Genomic DNA, 26,439 nt, shown 5'->3' on the forward strand with positions numbered 1-26,439 from the left:
TTTTTTGGGAAATCCACGGCCAACGATTTTTCTGATAAAAATCGTCTTTTCCGTCGTAGTCCTCGGAGAGATCTTTCCAACGGGCTATCATGCGCGTCAAACGGAGATAGTACGACCAATTCGCGACCCCGGGAAGTTGATGTACCAACTTACCCAAAAACGGGGCCCACAATCTGGCGTTTCATCTTCTAGGGTTAGGTTTTGGAATGTGAAGGGTTTTCCATTGTTTCTCAACAATAAATAGGCCCTCGAGCCTCATTGTAACACAGTTCGAAACAGTTCAGAGGCATGTAGCCGACACATCTCTTCTCAGAGATAAGCTACCATCGCCCTAGCTGGTTTATTTCTATTTGTAAGCATATTTCAATATTCTCCATTAATGAAATGAAGTATTATTTCCGCTGCATCTCTGTTTTTATGGTTATCGCATCTCTATATTTATGGTTATCTCTGTAATCTATTGCGTTCCTGCTTAAATCCGGATCAATAAGACAAGATTTAATGATAGAAGCTTACACAACAATATGACAATAGAAGTGCAAATTCTCAATATTTTGGACTTAATAAAGGTTTTAAGGTTAACACGAGGCTTATATAGGGCTCAACAAATATGAATATATTTTTCCTGAAATATCATTTAGTTACGAGACCACCAAATGAAAAATACTATTAAGAGAGGAAAACAACCAAAGCATTGTAGTGAAGCCTCACTCATACAACAACGAAATATGACTTCTAAATTAGGACTATGCATGCCACAATGAAAGAAAATTTGTCCTTTTCCAAGTTCCACACCCAACCGAGATAACCACATGAAATAAATAAGTGATAGGAAGATGATGATTATATCTTGCATAGTGGGCATCAACTAGGGCTTGACAATCCCCATTTAACTAAGTTTTCCCATAAGAGGAGCTTGTTATTGAAAGCCGACTAGAAAGTGATTTTTACTTTAAGGAGAGCATGGATCTTCCATAAACGATACCATTACCATGATCGTTATTCATTAAATCTTGCTTCAATCCATATTCTATAACCAAGTTTTGCAGTGAATATTCTCATTGCTAGGTTTTGTGTCCAAACCAAAGTGTCTTTTATGTCCTCCTTTAATATGATAAAACATGTCACAAATTTGTTAATAATGTTTTTCCATTTTGTTGCAAGCTCGTCGTGTAGGCCAAGCTGCTTGTTTGTGAGCCAAATGTTTATGCCTAATTTGATATGGTATAAAGAGTGAACATCCCTAAGAGAATAACAACCATCCTCATATAACTTGTCCAAAATTTGTGTGAAAACCTATATAGTTTTCTAATCCACAGGTCTTCCCTAATTCTGATGTGTTTTCCGTTTCCAACTTTCCAAGCAACCATCTTCCTATTACTAAGAAAGACTATAAAAATAACTACCATTTAATTTACTAGACAAATCAATAACTAGGTTAGTCTTATACTCGAGATTGATTCCAACTTCTACTACTATAACCCCTAAATACCTATATATGCCCCTTTCATAAAAGAAATTTAAACTTCACACATAACAATTCATTTTCACAGGGATCAATTACACTTTAACTTACTTATTCGATCTAAAGTTCAGATGTATATGTTTTTTTCGAAATTGAACATTGCTTAACTACGATATTCACTCCCCACATAAAGGAGACCAAAGGCTTTGACTACACCACACGTACCTCACAGAGCTCTATACATTGGTGGCAAAAACTAGCGTGGGAATCTATCGACCTGCGTAGAGGTTTCTTCCCTTCCCTTATCCAGTCGTTGGTCAGGACCCCTTTGAAACATAAAATACTTGGAAACTTTTGAATAGTTTCTCATCAGTCACGACCGCAATCCTAGCTAATTCCATTTAACTCGCGCCTGTGTATTTTTAACGTAGACATATCTATCATTCGAGCAGAGCTCAAAAGGATTTTGACTTCTGAACCTCTGCCCGCTGATATTGTGCCGAGCTGTGCACAGAGAGCTTGAGTAATTTACTACTATGGCGGCCACATTTGCAGCTTCACCAGTATCGAAGCTTTCCGAAAATGGCAGCATTCTTTCAAACCCGTTCAAAGCCCCTGCAAAGTCCTTCAGGAGTTCCGACTCTTTGGTTGCCTCTCGCGTTTCGATCCCGCAACGTAGGGGCGAGGTTATCCGGAAATTTTCTGTGCAGTGCCGGCAAGGGGTGTCGTCTAGGACATTCCAGCACTGCTTCAGTAAGAACAGGGACGGGTTCATGTACTGCGAGGGCGTGAGGTTGCAGGATGTCATTGATACGATGGAAAGGAGACCCTTTTATCTCTACAGCAAACCTCAGATCACCAGAAACTACGAGGCTTATGAAAACGCCTTGCAGGGTTTGGATTCCATTATTGGCTATGCTGTAAAAGCGAACAATAATCTCAAGATTTTACAGCATTTGAGGAGCCTTGGCTCTGGAGCAGTCCTCGTCAGTGGGAACGAGTTGAGAGTGGCTCTCAATGCGGGCTTCGATCCTAGCAGGTTTGTTTTAATTTGTTATTTGGTTTAATAATATTTCATTGGTTCCGAGGCTTTTATTTCTCTGTATATTTGGCTTTGAGGTAGCTAAAAGGAGTTTTTAGCATTTATATGGGAACTTCGAGGACAGTCATTTGGGCCGGTGTTATGAACTTTTGGGGTGGAAGTATGGTTAAGCTCTGGAGCTTATGCTTGATGTTGTCACGTACGTGGGTAATTCCTACATCATTACATGTCCGTTTCAAAAAGTATAGTGCGTAGACGTTTTATGCATTTTCCTTGTCGTTGGACTGAAAGATCGTATTCCGAGTTTTAAGCCATATTCACAAACCTTCTGTTTGCAGAACTCGCAAGTCTGTCACAAACCACAACCCTGTTTTGGAAAACCTACAAGCTCCCATTGCAGAGCCTGCAACCCATGCGATGACTCGCAAGAGTCGCAACCTTCTTTGCAGTATCTGCAAATGTACCTTGGAAAATAATGAACTCCTACAAATTCACAATACATCTACAACCATTCGTAGGTAGTCTAGTGAGGAAAAACATCGGGGGCAAGGAGCTTGTTAAGCCAGTCATTACAAAATCTGTAGCCTAGTGCAAAATCTCACTAGGAACTTTAAGTCAAGGGAAACAATGAGATCAACCACCACTGTCACGTTCATGGCTGCTTCTTTGCTATTATGTGGATGGATATTATCCTCATAAGGGATGCTTCCCCAACAGGTCTTGGAGATTAAGTAACCGAAGGATTCCCAGGTTAAATACCCTCTAAGGAACCTGTTAATTAGACACCCCAGAACTGTTTTCGATAAGGTAGGGCTCTGGGTGAAGATGAGGTAGTGAGTTCAAAGAACCTATGGTTAAGACTAGAGGGATGAGATAAGTCATGGAGATGCTCAAATAGAATCCAAACACATGCTACCAATAATTGAACAATCATTGTTATAAGTTAAGGTTTGAGATAAAAACAATTTACAGCATGCAAAATTTATGACAGCAATAACAAAAATAACCTATATGTGATGATAGACAATACAATATAGAAGGCTATAAAATAGGTAAACAAGAGAAAGGTTAAAGCAAAATTTTCAATGATTGAAAATGCATAAAACAAGGCAACCTTAGATGTCAGACCTAGAATTATCGCTGAAAAATGCATAAAAATGATGTTTTTCCTTTTTCAATTTAATGTATAAGAACCCTAACCCCAGGACTATGACATTTAAAGTATTTATGCTATTTAATGCAGGTTTTGTAGTATCCTAACCCCAGTTTACCATGAAAAAGAAGGAAAAAATATATATATTGATAAATATTGACATATGAGAACTAGTTCCTTTTATCAATTGGGTATATGGAGTCAAAAGGGTGAGGACAAAGGCGGGAGACCTTGAATAGAGCGAGAAAGAGAGAGGAAGACCTCTCAATCTAACCCTAGTGGCTTTCACAAATAGGAGATATAAAGTCAGGGAATACTGTTCTAATTTTTCTCGATAGATACTCGGTGACAAATCTTGCAAAGGGAGATTTTAGAGTCATAAAAGATACAATATATCATGAAGACTTCACAAAACTGTAATTCTACAACATTTGCAAAATGGAAGAAAATTATTCACGATAGAAGAGCACCATTCACCATAGCAACATTACATTAATCCAAAGAATGTCCATCCATGCAATTTTATCTTCCCCAAGACAAATCGCTAGCCTAGTGATCCATTACGTCCAAGAGAAAAAGAGCAAGCTAGTGCACACTTCTCTACAAGAGAAATAACAAGTGTGTGTGACAATGATCCTTATAAATTCGACTTCCCTCTATTTATATGAGGGAAAGCAAGTTGATTTAGGGTAAATAGAGTAGGTCACAAGTTGGCCTAAAAGATAGCTCTCTCAATGATAAAACATAACAATTAGCCTTCTTTTATCCCACACATATGAGTAAAGAGGCCTCCAAGGGTGATCTCATCATCCAAAAGTGAAGACATCGATAAAAAAGGTTCTAGATGAGTCATATGAGTGCTGTTCACTTAAAGCCATTTCCTCATCAACAAGTTTTCCAAAGGTTAAGCAAAAATTTCCTAATGAAGATATTTCTATCAATCTAGGCCTCATTATGGTAACATCATTAGGCTAGGGCATGACATCATCATCAAGAAAGGTGTAGCATCCCTTCCAAAGGGATCTCAAGTCATCATCTTCCATAAATTGGTCTATGAACAGGGCAACATCAATCATAGGGTGCAATGCCAGTCTGGGGGCATCCAGTGGCCACTGGGGTACATCATCCTTCTTGGCAATGTTTTGGCTTCTTTGGGTAGGGCTTTGGAGGGAGAGGAGAGGGTCATCATTAGTGCTGGATCAATCCCAAGGTCAACACTCTTCTTCTTTGAGTGGTTAACATCTTGGTTACAAGATCTTGGAGTGTCATTAAGTGGGGTTGGACGTCTTCTCTGAAGTGTTGGAGAAGTCTCAATCAATTCCTCAAGGGATGGTGGTTGTACCTGGGAGACTTTTGTAGCGTACTCTCAAAATCATGTGAGATCATAATCATTGTGAAAGAAACCATAAAAGTATCACAGTGGACCATATTTAAATTTTAATGCAAAAGGCACAAGAGTACTTCACACAAGCATCATCTTCAAATGTCTTTCTAGCCTAGGGTTTGTAAACAAGTTCCCATGCTTAGGTATAGGAAGGTTATCACGAGGCCTTATTGGGTGCTTCCAACCTCAAGTGGAGGAACAATGCATAAGCTAGCCCATCAATCAACAGGTGTAAGTGAATAGTGGCATAGTGGGGGTTTACTCCATGGAGGATGCCCCCATCTGTGTACCAGTTATGAAATACCATCATTCTTAAGCATTATAATATGCAAAGGAAGAAATCGTGGGACCTGAGTTACCCCTTTCCTTGGCCTATTTTACCACCCCTCTTGCATGTCCTTTTCTTTAATGATTTATTTTTTCTTGCGTAGCTTGGGCTACAAGTTTGATTTATGCATTTATTACCCTTAAGATGAAGTAATTTATCATTCATTAGGGTTGGGATACCAAAGTTCATTTTCTTTTGATTTGCTTATGCATTAGCTAGGAACTGGATGAGGGCTAAAAGGGGGGTAGAGCTTAGGCTAGGCTTTTGTCCTCACTCTTTTTTTTTTTCTAGTCCATATTTTGCATTTTATTTTTATGGATCATGCCTTTTCTTTTCTTTCTGCTGCATCACTCACTGAGAGCAAGCTTCCAAGCCCCTGTTTAAGAATGAAGAAATTAGGGAACCAATATGGTGATATATAATAATCAACCAAAGGATTGGGACGTAAAACTAGGGAAAAATGGAAAGTGATAAGCATGGATTATGATGGGCACACATCATCAATCAATACCTCCTATTTGTGGCCCTCCTTCACAATGGAAAGAAGAGCCTAAAAGAAGGTCACACTAGACTAGTAGTAGAGGATAACCACCAAGGTGAAGCATGGGAACCAAATACAACTGAAAGTGGTCAATCATTCATACTAATATGCTCTTAAACATTAAATGAAAGCACTTGATTACAAAAATGGTTGATGTACCTTATAATGTATGGCCTACCTTCATTTGATTAGTAAGCTAGATGCTACAAAGCATTCATCAGAGCATAGATGGAGGGCCTTTGAGGCTAGCTATCTGTAGATAACATAGGGCTATTGGTTTGCAAGATGATTAGAATGGGAGAAAAGTCTTCTCTTGGGGTTCAACCACTTGGGTAGGTAACAAGGTTGGTCATCATGGGATTTGCATCTTACTTCCTCAAATTGCAATCTCTCACTTCCCAATAATAAAACTCACAAAAAATGTTTTCCAGTGATAATTGGAATGTATTTCAGTTGGCTCGCAGACAAGATGGAAATTACACAAAAAGAAAGTTATTGGCAACACCTTTTGGAAAAAAAACATAAGAGGCTGTGAAAATTGGTGAGCCCCTTGTTAAGGTGTTGCAGTTGGTGGATGGGGAAAAATTGGCCATGGGTTACATCTATGAGGCTATAAGTCAGGCAGAGGAGCAATTCTGGGTAGTCTACAAGGATAGAGTAGCAAAGTATGGGCTTAGTTGGGAGATTATTTATAATAGATGGAATAATTAACCCCATCATCTTATACATGCAACTATGTATTTCTTGAACCCAAGGTAACATTATAAAGCTTGGTTAGGAGAAGATTATTCTTGGGGAGGTCAAAAATGGGTTGTATGAATGCTTGGAGTGCATGTCCTTGATGACTCTAAATAGCTAGAAATCCATCGATAGATCAACGCTTTCACAAAGACCACAGGTACCTCTAGCAAAAACTGAGCAAAGATTGCAGGAGATGTGGATCAACAAGGGAACCAATTCCATTTTTTTTAAAGTTCAAGTATTTAAAATTTAAACTATAAATACTTGCCTTTGTAGCCAAACTCACAATCGAAATTGTCGAACAATGAACCAACTTTAGGCTTTGTCTTTATAGCACATTTGTGGAAGTCATTTGACATCTAATGTCCTCGATTACAAAAGTTTGCAATTAGAGTCCCCAATTAGACTTGCAATGGTTTTGGTTGTGAGCACAATTGGTCTATTTTTGAGGAACAAAAGTGGTTAAATGATCTTGTCTTCGTGTAGTACAACCTTCGACTAAGGTGCATCCATATGCTGAAAAGATCTTATACAAATCCCATTGTGTTGGATGATATTGATCCAATATCAGAATGGGTAGAGGAGACTCAACTAGGAGAGTGTGATGCTGATTTTGATATTAATGCCTTGGAGTTGGGGGGGCCGGGGTTCAAGGAAACGACATATATATATATATATATATATAATAAAAATTTCATATTATCATTCATCTTTTAGTCTTTAGAATCTAGATTCTATATTGAAAAATACATAATCATCATCATGAATTCATCATAAACAAATCATCATCATCAATTTAGTAGAACCATTTTCATCATCATCATCAATGATTATTATAACATTCAAGTTGGCACCTTTGATTAAAATGTCAATACCCACTCACAATTAAAAGTATATGAGATTGTTTTCAGAGTCACATGATACTTCATGAAATTATATATTTTTCTATTGAATTTGACAACACTAACACAGAGGAAGCATAGTGCATTTGACTTTGTAAATAGTATGTTGCACAATTTCTTGGTCTAGACTCTAAAGGAGTTATGACATAGAAATATTGTTTAATATCACCAAATATAATGTAAATTTAACCATTGTAAATAACAATGTCTACACATTATAAGTTGGACTATATTCGAATAGCTACAACATGAGATTCTTTGAAATTCATAGAAAGAAGTAAGCTAGATTTATTTATTCACAACCTAAGATCATATGACCAAGAATGAAGATGCCACAATTTAAGCAATCAAGTATTGTGAAGTATGATACCAGTAAAGAAATGTTGAGAAATTTTACCTAATGCAAAGAAATTGCTTCCACCAGCCAACTTTGTGGGTAACGACTTTCCTTCTTGATTTCATAGATACCTTATGAGTTTCCATCCTTTAGATCTGGCATTGTTGAAAGCTTATTGGCAAATATCTCTATCATGTCATAAATCCTTTTTTTAAGATAAATGTTCACTTTCAAATGAGCTGTAATCAATGGATATAAGGTTTGCAAAGAATTTAGCTGCATTTACATGCTCTAGACAAACAAACCTGGAATATATTCTTGCAATAAAGTGCCTAGAACATTGGAAACTTGGAAAACTAGAAACCTGGAAACTTGGAAATGTATCCATATTTTCTGGAAACGTATCCAAATTTTCTGGAAATGTATCAAATTTTCTTGAAACTCCTTTGAAATGTTTCTGATCTTAGGCTGGCTGTTTCCAAAAAAGTGAAACGTGGCAGAAACATTTCCATGCCATTCCATACTTGTTTTTGTATTTGAAACACTGAACAACGTTTCTGGGAGTTGGGGGCAGCATTTTCGGTAACTTAGATGCTACATGCAAGCTCTAGCCATGCAACTTGGCCAACTCGTGCTTTTGCTAGGCCTAATATTGCTACTACCACTACTGAGGTTGTAGATATCCCTGATGAGTTTGAGGGGCCATTATACTTTGAGCCAAGTGACGTTTATGTTGCTCTTGTTGATGATCCCATGTCTAGTAGTGGTGACGAATGATCATGTGATCAATGGTTTGTAGTAGGTTAGTGGCCCAATTGCTTGTAGCATTGTTTTTTGGACTCTAGAGGCCATTTAGAGCCTCATTGATTATGTATTTTGTTGTTGATATGTGTTGCACTTGGTGCCAATTTGATATATTCACCTCTTACATGGTATATAGATGAGCAAACTTTGCATATTTTGTCTTTAATGGTTTGGAATCATGGTCTGAATTTTTAAAAATTAGTTTTTCCAATAGAAATTAATTATTATTTTTGTTTTTCAATTTCGGTTCATTGAATCCGGTTCAATTTGGTTTTGATTCAAAACTTGGTTAGATAGGTGGTCGGTTCAAAGCTCGTTTCCGATTTTTAAAAGTATGTGAGTAACCTTGATATGTAAGTAAAAGGATCTCCTTGAAGAAAAAAATTTGAATGCAAAATTATGGGAAAATTGTAAGGCAAATCATCTTTTGGTTGAACCAAAAGCTCCTCCACTTATTACAATGTTATCTGATCAAACTGTTCTTGAAGTTGAACCATTATGGGGATGAGGAATGACAAGGTCTTGTGTTGATCCGAGTCTGCATGGTTGATTTGTTGTTCTTTATCTTGAACTTTATCATCATTGATTGGATGAACCAACAAACCCTTTTGAAAATTTGGCTTTTTAGCTTCATCGGCATGGGAATTTGCATATGACTCAAGTGTTGTAACTACTGGTTCACGATCATCCAAGCATAAGCTTGTATTGTGCAAAAGTGGTGGATCATGGTGTTTTGGGATAACCAATGTTTGATTATCATTTTGTGTGGTAATCTTCATTGGTTGGTTACTAGGGCCTGTTACTACAAAATTTAGTGGCTTAGTGCAAAGCCTCACTAGGCACTCTAGGTCTAGGGCAACAATGAGATCAACCACCACCGTCACCTTAGTGGTTTCTTCCTGTTGTTTTGTGGTCCGATATTATCCTTATAAGGGAGGATCTCCCAACAAGGCTTATAGGTAAGATGACTAAGGAATCCTAAGCCAAATGGCTCTCTAAGGAGCTTGCAAACTATACACCTTAAAATGGTCTTTAATAAAGAAAGGGGTGAAAAAGAGATGATGGATTGGATGAAGCTATTGATAAAGCCTTGGAAGATGCCTATGGATGTTCAAGCAAGCTTTTCCACTAGTCACCATCAACTTATAAAATGGAATTATAAGTTAGGATTTCAAGAGAATGCATATTTACAATGTGCAAACTTTACAACAATGGAAATAGTCTATTAATGATATGATCAATAATGGCTTAAAGCTATTTGAAGGGGGTAAACAAGGGTTAGGTCAAAATATGTTTTTGATGGCTGAAAATGCACAAAGCAACAAATAAGACCCAGATGGAAACCCTCAAAATGAGGGTGAAAAATGCATGTGATGATATGTTTTTCATTTTTAACATTAATATATGCAATACCAAACTTTAGAACAATAACATATAAGTGCAATTTAGCTATAAAATGCAGATTTTACCTAACCCTAACACTAGTTTACCATAAAATAAAGAGAAATGGAAAAACTAAATTGATCTACACACAATGACTAGTGTCCTTAGTCAATTGGACAATGGAGTCAATAAGACAAGGTCAAAAGGCCGATGACCTTGGATATAGAGGGAAGAGAGGTTGTATGCTTCACCTCCAAACCCTAGCAACTTTTTATTTTAGGATATTTTAGGTCAAAGGATGCAATCTAGTTCCTTGGATGGATACTTGATGACAATTTTTGCATAATAAGAAACAAGAGTTCATAAATGATATTGTGATTTATGACATGGCACAAGATAAACCCTAATTTCAACAATTAACGCAAAATGGAAGAAAAATTAACATTAAACTTACACCATTCATTCAAGCATTACTTAATCAATCCAAAGAAAGTATCTCCATGCAAAATATATGCTCCCAAGGCAATTTACTACCCTACTTTCCCATTGTGTCCAAGTGAAAGAGAGAGAACTAGTGCACACTCTTTGCAAGAGAATGGATTGAGTGTGTGTGACAATGGATCCTCTAATTCAACTCGCCTCTACTTATATCAGGCTAACCAAGTTGAATTAGGCATAATTTACAAGTAAAATTGCTAAAACATGACTTCAAGCATTCACCAAGGCTAAGATGCCACAAGCAGACGCTAGGATAGCTTTTCATAATGATAAAACATAATAAATGACTCTTTCCTTCATATGTCATCATCGAGAGGCCACATGTCATCACTCTTGGATCTGCAAGGGTGATGTTGCAAACCTAGAGCATGACGTCATCATCAGAAAGGGGTGTACCAACCCTCCCAATGCATCTCAAGTCATCATCATCTTCATTTGGGCTTTGGAACAAGGCAATGCCCATCAAGAAGGTCCAAGGCCACCCTAGGGGCATCCTGGGTCCTTTGGGACACATCACCAATCTTGGCAATGTCTTGGCTTCATATAGAGATGTTGATGCTGTCATACATCCATGTGAGGGTTGCTCAATAGCCAACACTCATCTTTGTAGGGGCAACATTGTGGTTGCAAGGTCATAAGTGCTCTCTTGATTGGGCTAGACATCCTCTTCAAGGTACTATAGAAGTGTCAAGCCATCCCTCAAGGGATATCCAGTGCATTTGGGAGAAACCACCTGAGACATACCCTCAAGATCAAGTGGGATCAACATCATTAGGTAAAGAAACCATAAAGTTTTATAGTGGATCATATTTAATGTGGGGGACATCATAATACTTCACACAAGCCTTGCCTTCAAATGCCTTTCTAGTTGATGATTTGTAATCAAGTTACCACATCTATGTTTGGGACGACTATCTAGGAAGCCTAGTAGGTGATTCCAACTTGAAGGGGAAGGACAATCCTAGGAAGGCACATTAATACATAGGTGCAAGTGATAAAGGTGGACATGGAATGGGACAAACGTCAAGGAAGTTGCCATTTCCATGGTACCAGTTGAATGAGATCCAACATCTTGTCTAATGATGTGAAGAGGGAGCAATTGCGGGGGCCTAAGTTAACCCTTTCCTTTGCCTATTTTTACCACCTCTTGGGTGCACCATTTACTTTCCTGATTTTCTTTTATTTCTTGCATAGCTTGCTTGAATGGTTTAGATACCTCTTAAAGATTGAGTGGTTTATTGCTTATTAGGGTTGGGACATTCGTAAGTTCCTTTTATTTAGATGGACCATGATATGTTACAAACTGGGTAATGGCTAATGAGGAGGGTAGAGTTCAAGCTAGGCTAGGCTTTTATCCACTTACTTTTAGTTGTCCCAACCATCTTTTGCATTTTACATTTTCTTTCATTTGTGGCTATACATGATTTTATCTTTTTTTAGCTGCATCTACCTCTTAAAGGCAAAGTTTCTAGGCCCTTAGGCAATTAGTGTCTCCTATTTGTGCCCCTCCTTACAAGTGTTGGGGAAGAGGTGGCAGAGGTGGATCTTGTCAAAGTAGCACTGAAAGGGTGTACCAAGCAGTGGGTTGCATTTGTGACAGGTATCCTAGCTAGAGATAAACTTTCTGATTGGGCCAGATTATGGGATGATTTTACCCAATAGGAGATTTGGGAGGAATCGATAATTTGTGGACAATGTAAAGGTGGAGGTGAGGAGAACCTTGCTCTTGCTGGGCAAACAAAGAGGAGTAAGGGTAAAGTCAAGCAAAATTAGAGTGGAGGAGTATCTTCACAAGGGAAGAAAGACATTAGGAAAATTAAGTGCTTTGTATGTCACAAGTTTTGTCATTATGCCGGACAATGTCCAAACAAGAAGAAAGGCAAGGGAAAGACAATAACAACTGCATCTGCATAGATGGATGAGTTGGTTGACAAATTCGAGAAGGAATTTGCTTTAGGATGCTGTCTTTCTAGCATCATTACAAGAGGTGTGTGATTTGTGGACAATGGAGCATCTCGTGACATGATGGGATCTCGTGATATCTTCACTAGTATGGCCAAGGAGCATAGAGATCTACATGTGGAGCTTGGTGACAACACTAGGTATGTAGTAGAGGGCATTGGCAACATACAGTTCTAGCTAGACTCAAGGAGTCTTATGGAGGTGAAGGAGGTGATGTATGTACTCGGGTTGGAGAAGAATTTACTCTCAGTTTCGGCCATGGTGGACAGAGGATTTGAGGTTGGTTTCATAGGAGGTGAGGTAGCTTTCAAGTCGAAAGGGGCTGGTCCTAGCATGAGGCAAGTTATAGGCAGTAGGGAGAATAACTTGTATTTGTTGAGAGGACAACCAATGAAAGCCCTAGTACATAGCAGTGACAACTAGAGTGAGATTTGGCACAGGAGGATGGGACATCTACACTACAAGCGTCTACCATTGTTATAATAGATGGTCACTAGTTTTCCGGAGTTCAATATAGAGCATGATGGTGTGTGTAAGGGATGTGTGCTTGGTAAGCAAGCCAAGGCATTTCCTGGTAGTGAGAGCAAGCCTAAGAATGTGTTAGATTTGGCGCATTCCGACATTTGTGGTCCTACGTCAATGGAGTCTATCTTGGGATGCAATTATTTTGTGACATTCATAGATGACTATTCCAAGAATGTGGATTTACTTCCTGAAGACCAAGGATGAGGTATTTAGTTGGTTTCAAGAGTTTAAAGCTCTTGTGGAGAACCAGACTGGGAATAATATCAAGATCCCGAGATTAGACAATGGGAGTGAGTATACCTCCAACAAGTTTAAGAATTTTTGCAAGGAAGCAGGAATCAAGAAAGAATTATCAGTGCCCTACAATCCACAACAAAAAGGAGTGGTAGAGAGGAAAAGCAGGAGTATATTAAGAGCAGCCAAGGTCATGATCGATGATCAAGATTTGCCTATGTTCTTATGGGTGGAGGCATGTAATATGTCTATATACTTGTAGAACAATAGTCCTCACAGGGCAGTGGATGACATGACTAGTGAGGAGGTTTTTGTTGAAAATGTAACCAATGTCGGTCTTTATAATGAAATTCAAATGTACTATTGATGTATTTATTATATTCATTATTGTTATTTATTTCTAGTAAAAGCATGTTCTTCATGATGTATTTGTTATGTTCATTATTATTATTTATTTCTAGTCAAAGCATGTTCTCCATGCTTATGGGTTTATTGAGTCAAAAGAAAATTTATTATGACTCAAAGAAATGTAATTGAGTGAAAGACCCCTTTGGACTTCTTGTAAGAAAAAGAAAAAAATGATTTTATTTGAGTAAAAAAGTCAATTTGTCCTCCACAAGACCAAGTTGGCCCTTCTTGGACAAGTTGACTTAAAAGAGGAAGCTATTCGACCTCCTGGACAACTATAAATACAAGACACTTCGACTTCATTTACTCACTCAACTCACACATCGATTTCTGTGCCAAATACAAGAAGAAAGATAGCGAAGTCAAAGGAGAGAGAAAATTTTGATTTTTGGCTTGTTTTTGTTCACACGTGTGAAGGTGTTGGGGCAACTCTGCGAAATTACAGGTCCGAAACTTTAGATCTGAACTACAGGTTTGAAATTCTGTGATTTGACTAGATTTGACAAGGTTTGACTAGAATTGACTTTCGTTGACTTTGACTTGGTTGGAGGAGATTTGAAGGAGGGCTGACTTGGGTCTTTGTGGCAATCTTGGTCTTGGTCTTGGGTCTTGGATATCTCACTTTGATCTGATTCTATAAGAAGAGGAATTTTGGGTTTTCTCCCTTGTGGGGTTTTGCCCTGGCTTGGAGCCTAATTTTTGGTGTTCTTTGTCTCTTTGTGATCTTTATGTTTTTGATAATTGCTTGATGAAGAGAACATAATATTAATAAGAAGCCAACAAATATTCACAAGTAATTATCAAGTTAAGAGAAATCATTATTATCTACTTGCTTTTGGTTTCTCAACACGGAATCAGAGCTAAAGCGAAGGAAAGAAGCTTAAATATCACATCTTGTTGGCATTCTTGTTTGATGACATTCTTATAAGTAGCTATCTTCTCTCTCCCTCTCCAATGACAAGATACATGAAGGAAGGTCTCAATACTCTTAGGAGTCTCCTTGAATCCATTAAAGGATGCATCATCAAGTTCATCTCCAAGCTATCTAAAGAAGTCATGGATGGAAGTCTTTATTCCGCTCTTACAGGTTCATTTGAAGATGATAATACATGGGTAATTGACAGTGGAACTTCTAGACATACGACTAGGGAACGAGGTCAACTCAAAACCCTATCAAAGGGAAACTATTCTCACTCAATTGAACTTGGAGACAAGAATAGCTACTTGGTCAAAGGGATTGGATCTACCTCCTTAGAGCTGGAATCCGGTGGGAATATTCATCTCAACAATATCCTCTATGTTCCAGGTTTGAAAAAGAATTTGCTTTCTATTTCTTGCTTAGAAGATAAAGGAGATAGGGTAGCATTTATTGATGGCAAAGTTATTGTTTGGGCAAAGGGATCTAGTATAGAAAATGCAAAAACTATTGGGATTCGTGAGGGGAGGTTGTATAGACTTCTAACTCCTCAAGCTCTAGTACATTTAGACATCAACCCTTGTTAATGATGGCACAGAAGGTATGGTCATATTCATTACAAGATATTGCCATCATTGAATCAAATGGTTTCTAGCATACCCCAATTAAAAGAAGAGCATGAAGGAGTTTGTAAGGGATATGCCCTTGGTAAAAATGTGAAGAAGCCATTTACTAACAGTGACACAAGATCCAAGGAAATTCTGAACCTAATCATCATGGAAAACCAAAAGGACCAAGTGAACCCATATAGCCAGTCATCATTCCGGAAACTTGAAAAAGACTAGCTTGGTTAAGATCAACTCTACGAGAAGACGAAGGACATGCAACAACAAAAGGAACATTCAGAGAAAGCAAGAAATCCAAGAGATATTCAGGCTATGCAACTTACATGACCAAACTAATTGAAACATAACGTACCACTTATGAAAAGGCAGAGCATTAGGTATGGAAGAATGCAATGTTAGAAGAATACCAATCTATAATGAAGAATGATGTTTGGGAAATTGTTCCTAGACCTAAAGACAAACAAGTTGTGACTTCCAAGTGGGTGTACAAAATCAAGCACGCAGTTGATGGAAGTATTGGAAAATATAAGGCAAGATTTGTGGCAAGAGGATTCTCTCAACAAGAAGGAATTGATTACGAAGAAACTTTTGCTCCAATATCTAGATACACAACCATTAGATCCCTTATTTCTATTGCAGCTATTATTGGTTGGAGCATTCATCAAATGGATGTAAAGACAACCTTTCTAAATGGGACAATTGATGAAGAAGTCTACATTGAGCAGCCCCAAGGATTTGAAGTACATGGCAAGGAAACACTTGTTGCATGTTGAAGAAGGCTCTATATGGCTTGAAACAAGTCCCTAGAGCATGGTATGCCATAATGGATTCTTATCTACTAAGACTTGGTTCCATCAAAAGTTTTGCAGATCCAAATCTCTACATCAAGGTGGTAAAGAATGAACCTGTCATCATATTACTCTATGTGGATGACTTACTAATAACAGGTGTGGAGCATCGTATTCGTGAATGCAAGAAGCAACTAGCAGCTGAATTTGATATGAAAGATCTTGGACTAATGCACTATTACTTGGGACTCGAAGTGTGGCAGAAACCTGGTGAGATTTATCTTGGTCAAGGAAAATATGTGATCAAGATTTTGCAAAAATTTGGTATGATGGATAGTAAACCTATGACAACTCCTATGATCACTAATTTGAAGAAGTTAAGGAATTCAGATTCAAGTTTTGTTGATCCTACATCCTATCGACAATTGATTGGCTCCTTGATGTACCTTGTGAACACCTAGCCAGATATATGTTTTGCAGTAAACACTCTTAGCCAATTTTAGATGGAGCCAAGGCATGATCATTGGATAGCAACCAAACACATTTTGAGATATCTTCATGGGACTATACATCATTGTCTGAGATACATTGCAGGTAATGAGATTCAATTATTGGGCTACACAGATTCAGATTGGGCAAGCAATGATGCAAATGGAAAAAGTACTATAGGTGGATGTTTTTGTTTGGGATCCTCTATGATTTCATGGAAAAAGACTCAGTTGCATTGAGTAGTGCTAAAGTTGAATATATAGTAGCTAGTGAAGTTGGTCGAGAAGCAGTTTGGCTCCAGAAGTTGCTTACAGATTTGTTTGAAGGACCTTTGGACTCTACCATCATATGTTGTGACAACCAGAGTTGCATAAGGTTGATAGAGGACCCATTTTCCCATGTCGGGACAATGGGTCCTCTATCAACCTTATGCAACTATGGTTGAAGCTTGAATATTTGAGAAACAAGCTTGGGCTTGTGGATATTTCCACCCTACGCGTGTAATGCGCTGTCCGAACTCAACATTCGAGCAGAAGCAGAATAATGAAAAAGATACAAAGAACGCAAAGTCAAAAGATAAGGGAGTCAAAAGATGAAATCAGTCTAGTCCGATTTGAGCTATAGTTGCAGATTTCGGAGTTGCAATTGAAGCTATAGTCGACAACTTTGTGAGAGGTTCGGGAGTAGCGCAGAGCAACCATCAAAGAGGGAATGGCCACATTAGATGCAACAGTCAAGGACTGCACAAAATTATTTGAGCAGGCCATGGAGCTTTGGACATCTCTGCAGGAGGACCCCACTCTGCAGAAGATCTACTTTAGGGAAAAGCAACAACAATTTGATGAGATAAGGTCGACTGCGCGCACTTTGGCGCTAGTACAGCGGTTCGCGCAGTTACAGGAATGCAAGTAGCTACAGACTGACATTGAAGAGTTGCGCCGAAAAGGGCATCCAGTAGACACAAAGGACAATGGGCCTCGCGGTGGAAGGCCCCACTACAGAGAAGCTAGTCGAGGAAGTGCAACATGTAGCAATGCAGGGAACAATTGATCTGCAAGTTTTGAAGATGGAGTTCCGCGAACTCCAGGCCAAGATTAAAGCGTCGGTTGAGTGACTCGAGGACGAGTCACCAAATTGCCTTGGAGGCTTGTTGGGATAGGGTCCTTGGGGTAAATTTTGTAAGTTATTTTATTAAAGATGTAAAGTCTCTGCGATTTGTGGAAGCAAAGCGCGAAAATAGTAAAAGTCAAAGGGGCTTTGGTCCCTTAGGTGGGTAGGTGATAGGAAGGTTTTGAGACCTGCCCATGGTCCGTGGACAATGGTATTGTAAGCAAAAAAGGCTATAAATAGAAGAGTCATAGCGAGTCTAGAAAGTAACTCATATATATAAATCTTTGTAAGGGCAAGTAAGCTAAGGCAGGAAATGTCTGTTTCCTGTACTTAGGCGAAGGGGAAGGCTCCTGCAGCTGAGTGCGCAGGGAAAAGGAGTTTCTATCTAAACGATTACATCTAATAAACACTGTTTGATCCAATACTTGTGCATCTGTGTATTATTTCTTACTTCTGCAAGTTTTTGTATTTTCGCTCTGTATCACAATTTATATGAATAAATGCTTATCTTGTGCGCGAAAGTGGTAGATCAATACTATTTATGCATGTTATGAATAATTAAAAGCCTCCGCGAAAATCTAGATACTGTTAAAGTGAATTACTGAGTTTATTTGTGTCGAAAGGGTTAGGGTTCGTGAAGATAGAAATAAGCCTTAGGAACCACAAGAACCTATCACACAAGCCTCTGGATGCATAAACCTGGTTCTGTCATCTCCCATTACTGCTTCGGGTGAGACTGCAGCCTGCGCTATGCGGGTAGTTAACGAAAGGGCCAACAATTTAGGGTTTTGTTGGCTGGCGCAGATAACATTGAACCTGGGTCAAGCCCCATCAAGCCAACAAACCATGTGGAGTATTCTCAAGTTCCAATGCTCATTTCTCAAGGGGTAATGTTGGGGCTACAATGTCACATATGCTCTCAGAACGAGGCAAAATGCCCTTTGGAGTGTGTTGGAGAGGAGTCGAACCATCCCTCAAGGGGCCTTTGTTGTATGCATGATACCACTTGAAACAAACCTCTCAAAATCAAGTGAGATCAACATCATTAGGGACACAAAGCCATTAAAGCATCACGTGGACCATATCTAATGCTAGGGGCACATAAATACTTCACACAAGACTTACCTTCAAATGTCTTACTAGCTCAAGATTTGTAAACAAGTTACCTCATTTATGTTAGGGATGATAGTTCAACAATTCTATTAAGTGTTTCCATCCATCAAGGGGAGTGACATATCCTAGGTAGACCCATCAATCCATCGGTGTATGTGATAATGTGGTTGTGGAGTTAGAAAGACTTCAATGAAGATGCTACAACATGAGACGAGCTAATGGAGGTCTAGCACTCTAAATATAATTATGTAAGGAGGGAGCAATTGTGGAGGCATGAGTTACCCCTCTCCTCAGCTTGCTTTTTCCACCCCTTTGGTGCGTCTTTTACTTTGTTGATTTATTTTTCTTTGATACGTTTTTTACTTTGATTTATCTTTCGTTGGTGCATAACTCAAGAGACCAAGCTTACTTTGTGCTTTTTCAATACCCCTTAATGATGTAGCAGTTTCTCGCTCATCAGGGTTGGGACATTTAATAGTTCCTTTATTTTAGATAAAACATCAAATGTTTGAGGCACTAGGTGATGGCTAATGAAGGGGGTAGAACATATGCTAGGATTTTGTCCATGTGCTAAAATAAGTCCCGACCATCTTTTACATTTTACATTTTCTTTCCATTGTGGCTTTGTTATCCACCATTTTGTGGGTGATATCCCTAGGAGAATTTTTTCTCCATGATGGTCCTCAGCTAGCAGCCAACAACCCCTTGCAGCCACCAGCTAGCTCATTGTGCCATTTCTCTACCACTTGAGCCAGCTATGTGGTCCCTTGCCCATCTGCCATGATCGTATGTTTGAAAGTGGGCCTCCCGAACCTAAAGGTATGCCTTGTCATTTGGAAATTGAGTATTGTAGTTTGCTTGTCATGGGCACTTCTGGGCATGGATTAATGGGGGATTCAGCGAAAAGAATGGGCTAGGTCCGTGTGCTTGTCTCCTAGACCCTTTATAGGTATTAACCTTGGATTCTAGTCTCGGGGGATCTCTTTTACTGACCATTTGGTTTGCCGCTCCATCCGCATCCGCCTCTAGTATCTACCCACTCAGCCAGTCCTGCTACTCCACGTCGGGGCTCCCGTAGCAAGGTCTAATCCAAGAGGCTAGGTACCTCAAGGATCCTGCCCCTCATCGCCTGTAGTCCACCTGATTACAGCTTGATGTCTCCCCACTTCCGCTCAAGTGGTGCGTGTGCACTCATGGCACAACCATTGTCTGTCAAAACTTCCTTCTCTGCCCGTGTTGGCGCTGCCTTAGTCTCCGAAGACTCTCCCTTACTCTTCTTCCTTGGGCACTGGGTCGCATAGTGACCCAACTCCCCACAGTGGAAGCACTTGATCTTGGAGAGATCTTTCTTCTTCCTCTTCTCCTGCTTTCCCTCAGATGCTAGGGCCACATCCTCCTCTTGCTTGACCTTGATCCCTTTGTTGCTGCCACCTGTCTTTGACTGCCCTCTGATCTCTTCCTGGCAAAGAGCTGCCCACATCTCGTCCCAAGGTAGGAGAGTCCCTTTGCCCAGGATGCTCTGGACGAACACTTCCCACTCTTCTGAGACAACATTCAGGGCTGTTCTCACCATAAGCTCTTGATCCGGTGTCGCTCCTATAGCAGTCAATTAATCTCGGATCTCATTCAGTCCTCCGAGGAAGGAGTCAATTGTTTGACCCTTCTTCATTTGATACAACCTCATCTGGTTCTCGAGCAACATTCTTCTCTGCACAAAAGTATGCTAGTACAGGTTCTTGAGAGCCTCCCACATCTCAACTGCTGTTTCCTTCTCGGCTATATGTGGTACCACATGATCCTTGACCCCGTTAAGGATAATGCACTTGGCCCTTGTCATTGCCTCTTCGTACTTGTCGTTATCACTGGGGTTGACTGGGATAGCTATAACCTTCAAGGTGAAGTTCTTGACACAATTCCTGTCAAGCACTGATAAGATTCTGGCCTTCCAGACTGCGAAGTTCGGTGCTCCATACAATCTACCTGGTCTCTTACCTCGTGTAGTGCCATGACGCTCCTCTACTTCCTTATTGGAAGTTCTCTGTTCGACTCCTCTGAGTCTCTACTTCCCATCTGGAAGTTCTCTTCTGGACTCCCTTTGAGTCCTGATTTCCCTCCTGGAAATCCTATTGCCGCTTGTCGAGATGCCCCCTACTTTGATCGTCTTGTGCAACTGCACTGCTGATCCAGGTTCTTCGGCTAGAAACCCTCGGTAACAACTCTTCTGGCCTTTCTCTGTCAGGTATTGTTCTGACTACAGTACCTCACCAACTTCACTCTGCAATATTCCTACAGCCTTCTAGACCCCAACACTTCCTCTCTGTGAACTGCGTCAGTTCCTCTCTGCCCCCTGTGTCACCCTGGATGGGTTTGTGTTAGCCCTAGGATGCCCTGCGTCAGCCCTCTGGCCCTCTGCGTCAACAACGCTGGCCTCTCTGAGGCTCTGCGCAGCTCTCGGCTTCTTCTGCATGGCTTTGCGTCACATTTCTTGGCTTCTACGTTGCTAGAAACAACTTCTGTCACCTTGGGACACCTGTTTTCTGCTGCTATTTCTCTGCTCGGCTAATGTCTTTTATTCCTCTTGTGATCTGCAATCACGCTCTGATATCATGTTGAAGTTTTTAAGTTTACTTAGTTTAGAAACCCTTCATGCACTTTTTCTGATTTATTCCTACTTGTTATTTTTCTTTAACAAGTTATTTACAAAGTAAATATTGAAAATAAACACTAGTGCATTCTCAACATATTACAGATCAACAACTAAAAGAAATAAGAACAAACACACCACATGACACCATTGTTTTTGGACCAATGTCCTCGGAAAAACCCAATGCGGGAAAACCGGTGCAACTATCTGAGGGTTTTCCTATTAAGCAATATCATAGTACATTTTGGGTGCCAAAAATGGCCTCCCAATAGAGAATTTCCTTAATAGTTTGAGAGAAATCCCCTGGCTGAAACCCCGGAAAATCCTTCCGGAAGTTCCTCAACACAAAACTGCTCTGCAACCCCAGTGTCTGCCCAATCTGGACTGCATTAGCCACTCCTAGCCCAGCGCTGGCCCTGCGTCAGCCTTCCTTGGCCTGCGTCAGCCCCAGGAGGCCTTGCGTCAGCTCTGGGAGCCTCTGCGTTAGCCACGCTGGCCCCTCTGGTGCTCTGCGCAACACTTGGTTGCCTCTGCATGGCCCTGCGTGAGCCCTTGCTGGTTATGCGTCACTCTCCTTGGCTGCTACGTTGCTCTCCCGGCACAATCTCCGCCTTCTCTGTTTCTCTGTACTCAATGCCCCTCAGCTGCTCTCCCAATCACTGATTCTATCTCTCTTAGCAAACCCCGCTCTAGAGAATAGAATGACTGATCACTCTGGTGTATTCTCCAAGTGACCCTCAAACCTCCTCTTGTACTTTTCCTTTTGACATCTCAATGGCCGAGATTAAGTCCCTAATCAACGACTAAGATTAAATCTGGCTTGATCTATGTCTTTTGGACCATTTTAACACAGATTCATATTAATACCCATTAATTTTTTATTTTCCCTAAGTTTAGATTTATGGACTTCATTAAAAATATTAATTATTTTAATATCTCCTAATTTGTTTAGAATCTGCCCAAACCCTTTTTAGGTATAGCAGAACTCATGTGCCCTAAGCTCTCCACCAAATTTCGTGGCTAGAGCACATCCGATGCTACCCCAAATCAACATCAACATAAAGAACAAGGATCATATGAGACTTACCCACTTTCTTGGTGTAGACAGTATTGTCAGAATGACACCTAGAAAAGACAGTATCGAAAAGAAAGCTATCTATTTTGGCATACCAAGCCCGAGGGGCTTTCTTGAGACCATAAAGGGATTTCTTAAGCGACATACAAGGCAGGAGTTTGTTTGTATAAAGCCAGGAGGTTGTTCCATATAGATTTCTTCATGCAAGTCCCCATGCAAGAAGGCAGATTTAACATCCATCTGATGGACTTCCCGTTTGAAAGAGGCAGCAAGGGAAAGAGCAAGGCGGATAGAGTTCATTTTGGCAACAGGAGAGAAGGTTTCAGTATAGTCAATGCCTTCAACTTGTGAAAAACCCTTAGCAACAATACGAGCTTTATGTTTATCAACTTTTCCATCTGGTCCAAACTTGGTTCTGTAAACCCATTTGCATCTAACAATTTTTCTTCCCTTTGGAAGAGGAACAAGATCCCATGTATTATTTGCCAATAATGAACAATATTCATCATTCATAGCTGTGTCCCAATCTGGATGGCCTGAAGCTTTTGCAAAGGTGTCAGGATCATAATTTGCTGAAGTTTGAGCCAGTAAAGAAGAGGCTCTATCAAACTGAGAACGTGTATGTTGTTGATCTGTAGGATCACCTGCAAGAGCACCTGCTGCATCCCGAGTAGCACAAACCCATTTTGGAAGCTAAGGAGCTGAAGGAGGATCCTGAGAAGGTGGCGGAGGATTGTCATCCTCGCTGTCATCATCTGAAGAAGAAATATTTTTAGAAGTAGAAGGGATAGAGAGAGGTGGCACATCCGCCGAACTCGGCTCATAGGCCGATATATTTTCAGCAAACTTTACATCTCTTCTAATGATAACATTTTTGGACTTACGTGGAATAAGTCTATATCCTTTGACATTTTCAGAATATCCAACAGAAATACATTTTTCACTCTTAGGTTCTAAAGCTTTATGTTTCTCATCTAGAATATGGGCCCATGCTTCACTTCCAAAAACACGAAAGTGACTTACATCTGGTTTAATTGAGCTCCATGCTTCTTCTGGAGTGATATTCTTTAAAAACTTAGTAGGAGTGTGATTTACTATGTAATTTGCACATCTAATTGCTTCTGCCCAAAAATTAAGACTAAGTCCTTTAGATTGAAGCATACAATTAGCCATTTCCTTTAAGGTGCAATTCTTCCTTTCAGCTACACCATTTTGTAGTGGAGTATATGGAACAGTATGTTGCATTGGAATTCCATGCTCAGTGCAAAAGTTGATGAATTTGTTGTTAACATATTCTCTGCCATTATCAGATCTTAGCTTAAGAATTTGATGTCCAGATTGTTTCTCAACAAAGGCCGTAAAGGCCAAGAACATGTTAAATACTTCACTCTTGAGTTTTAAGAAGTATACCCAAGTGCGTCTGGAGAAATCATCAATGAAAGTTAAGAAATACTTGTAGCCAGAGAATGAAACAACTGGATGTGGACCACATAAATCACTATGCACAAGCCGTAAAGGGGCTGAGGCGTGCCAAGAGGCATGTTTTTCAAAACTATCCCGATGATGTTTTCCGAGTACACATCCTGAACAAACACCATCTTTGCAAGATACCATAGGAAGACCTGTCACCATATTTTCTTTACATAGATTTTGAAGGGAGCGATAGTTTAAGTGACCAAATCGCTCATGCCAAAGTTTGCTTACTTCATCATTATGAGCAACAAATACTGAGGGAAGAGTTGATGACCCAAAGTTTTTAAACTTATACAACCTTGTAGAATCATCAGCAATGCAACCTTCACTTGAGTGAGTGGTTTGATATACAGATAGAAGGTTGCAGGATAAGGTTGGAACACATAATACATCATTAAATTGACCATTGTCTAGATGAACAGTTCCAGTCCATACAACACTAAGAGATCTATCATCACCAACATATATATTTTTGGTGTTACAATGATTTGAAGAATAAAACATGGCTTTGTTTTTGGCATGTTATAAGAAGCTCCAGAATCAATGAGTCACTCATGAGAATGGGAGGAAGAAGATACATTTAATGCATAACCAGACCGAAATGCTTGAAAACCACATGCAGAAAGTGCTATTCCTGAAGATGAAGTTGAAGTTGAAGAGTGCTCCAAACGGATGTTATGCTTCTTCATTGCTGCTTCCAAGGCTTCCATCTTCTTAAAGCATTTGGATTCTAAGTGGCCATCTCGATTACAAAAGTTGCAATGCCTATCAATCTTCTTCCCTTTTTTTTTATTTGCCTTATCATTTTGTTGAATTGATTATACATTTTGAGACTGAAATTGCTTAGGACCCTTGTTTGGTTTAGGACCATTATTTTTAGGATACTGCTTCTTAAGATTCTTTGAATTTGGTTGTTGTTGGGCGGCTAAGGCTTTCTTAGAAGAGTTTCCAAGATTAAGAAGACCAAGATTTAAGAGTTTTTCTTGTTCTCTTATTAAAGTATCACAAAAGGCATCAAAAGAGGGGGACTTGTAGTCTTGTCCTTGAGAAATAAAGGCTTCTCTAGTAGAATGGAAGATGGAAACAAACATAGAGTAGGCTGGTCCCAACTTAGTAAGAATGGAATAGATAAGGCTACTATCTTCTTTCTTAACCTTAACACCTTCCAAGAGAAGTCTAAGGGTCTTGAACTTGGACAAACAATTTTCAATGGAAGAAAAATTATTGGGGTCCAACGTAAGAAATTCATTTTCGAGTTGATGGGCTCTAATTTCATTTCTAATTCCAAAAACTTTAGTGAGCTGTTTCATTGCTTCATTAGGGGTATCAAGTTCTACGATATGGAATCTAAGGTCTGGAGAAATAGACATCCCTATCAACCCACATGCTTGATCTTGCCTATTTTTCCATTTGGCTACCTTATCTTCATCCTTAGGTTTAGTTTTTTGGCCTGAGGCTATTCTGTAAAGACTTTTACTTCTAAGTAAATCCACAATGTAGGACCACCATTGGAAGTAGTTGTTTCTGTTAAAAATAACTTGGCATGGACTTTCCATTGTAACAGAAACTGAAGTTGTAGTTGCTGAAACCAAGTGTTCCAATGGAAAGATCTTGAAAAATTAGTCCGATTAAAAAAAACGGCTTCAGGATGAAGAAGTTATGGATTTTTGAAGAAAATTTGATGAAGATGCCGGCGAAGTGTATGAATGTGTAGAACTAAATGATAAGAAGCTCCAAAATCAATGAGCCACTCATGAGAATGGGAGGAAGAAGATACATTTAATGCATAACTAGACCGAAATGCTTGACAACCACATGCAGAAAGTGCTATTCCTGAAGATGAAGTTGAAGTTGAAGAGTGCTCCAAATGGATGTTATGCTTCTTCTGATCTAGGTGGATATTGGTGGCCACCCGCTAATTCCACTTGGATCCCCACCAGTGCTTCTTTCAGTTTCCTTAATTATAACATAGTTTACTATTTTTAGCAGTTTTTCGGGTCCTAAACTTCCAGAGCCGTTTTGAAGCCTTAAACGACGTTTTTTGGAAAATCTATTGTCTTTTCCATCGTAGTCCTCGGAGAGATCTTTCCAATGGGCTATCATGCGCGTCAAATAGAAATAATATAACCGATTCGCGACCCCGGGAAGTTGGCTGTCCAACTCATCCCAATGGGGCCCACAAACTCTTGGTGTTACATCTCCTCGGGTTAGGGTTTTGGTTGTTTAGGGTTTTCTCTTAGTGTTCAATAATAAAAAGGCCCTTGAGCCTCATTGTAAGACAATTGAGAGGCATGTAGCTACCGCATCTCTTCTTAGAGATAAGCTACCATCGCCCTAGTTGGTTTATTTCCATCACTGTTTGTAAGCATATTTCAGTATTTTACATTAATGAAATGAAGTATTATTTCCGCTGCATATCTGTGTTTATGGTTATCTCTGTAATTTTGTTGAGTTCTTGTTTAAATCCGGATCATCTTCATTGCTGCTTCCAAGGCTTC

The 26,439-nt window shown here is 39.5% G+C and overlaps 1 protein-coding gene across 1 annotated transcript in view; it reads left to right on the forward strand.

The window, feature by feature from the left end:
* The first annotated feature begins 1,655 nt into the window (after positions 1-1,655).
* Positions 1,656-26,439, forward strand: part of LOC149256491 (diaminopimelate decarboxylase 1, chloroplastic-like) — a 104,192-nt gene continuing 79,408 nt past the window's right edge. Inside the window, exon 1 of the mRNA XM_089460764.1 lies at positions 1,656-2,504. Coding sequence (XP_089316890.1) covers positions 2,002-2,504 — 503 coding nt within the window. The 5' untranslated portion in view covers positions 1,656-2,001. The remainder of the gene's footprint in view (positions 2,505-26,439) is intronic.

This window comes from Pinus tabuliformis, chromosome 7, assembly GCF_031772625.1.
Source record: "Pinus tabuliformis cultivar Carrire ecotype Pingquan chromosome 7, CPIR1, whole genome shotgun sequence".
Classification (NCBI taxonomy): Eukaryota; Viridiplantae; Streptophyta; class Pinopsida; order Pinales; family Pinaceae; genus Pinus; species Pinus tabuliformis.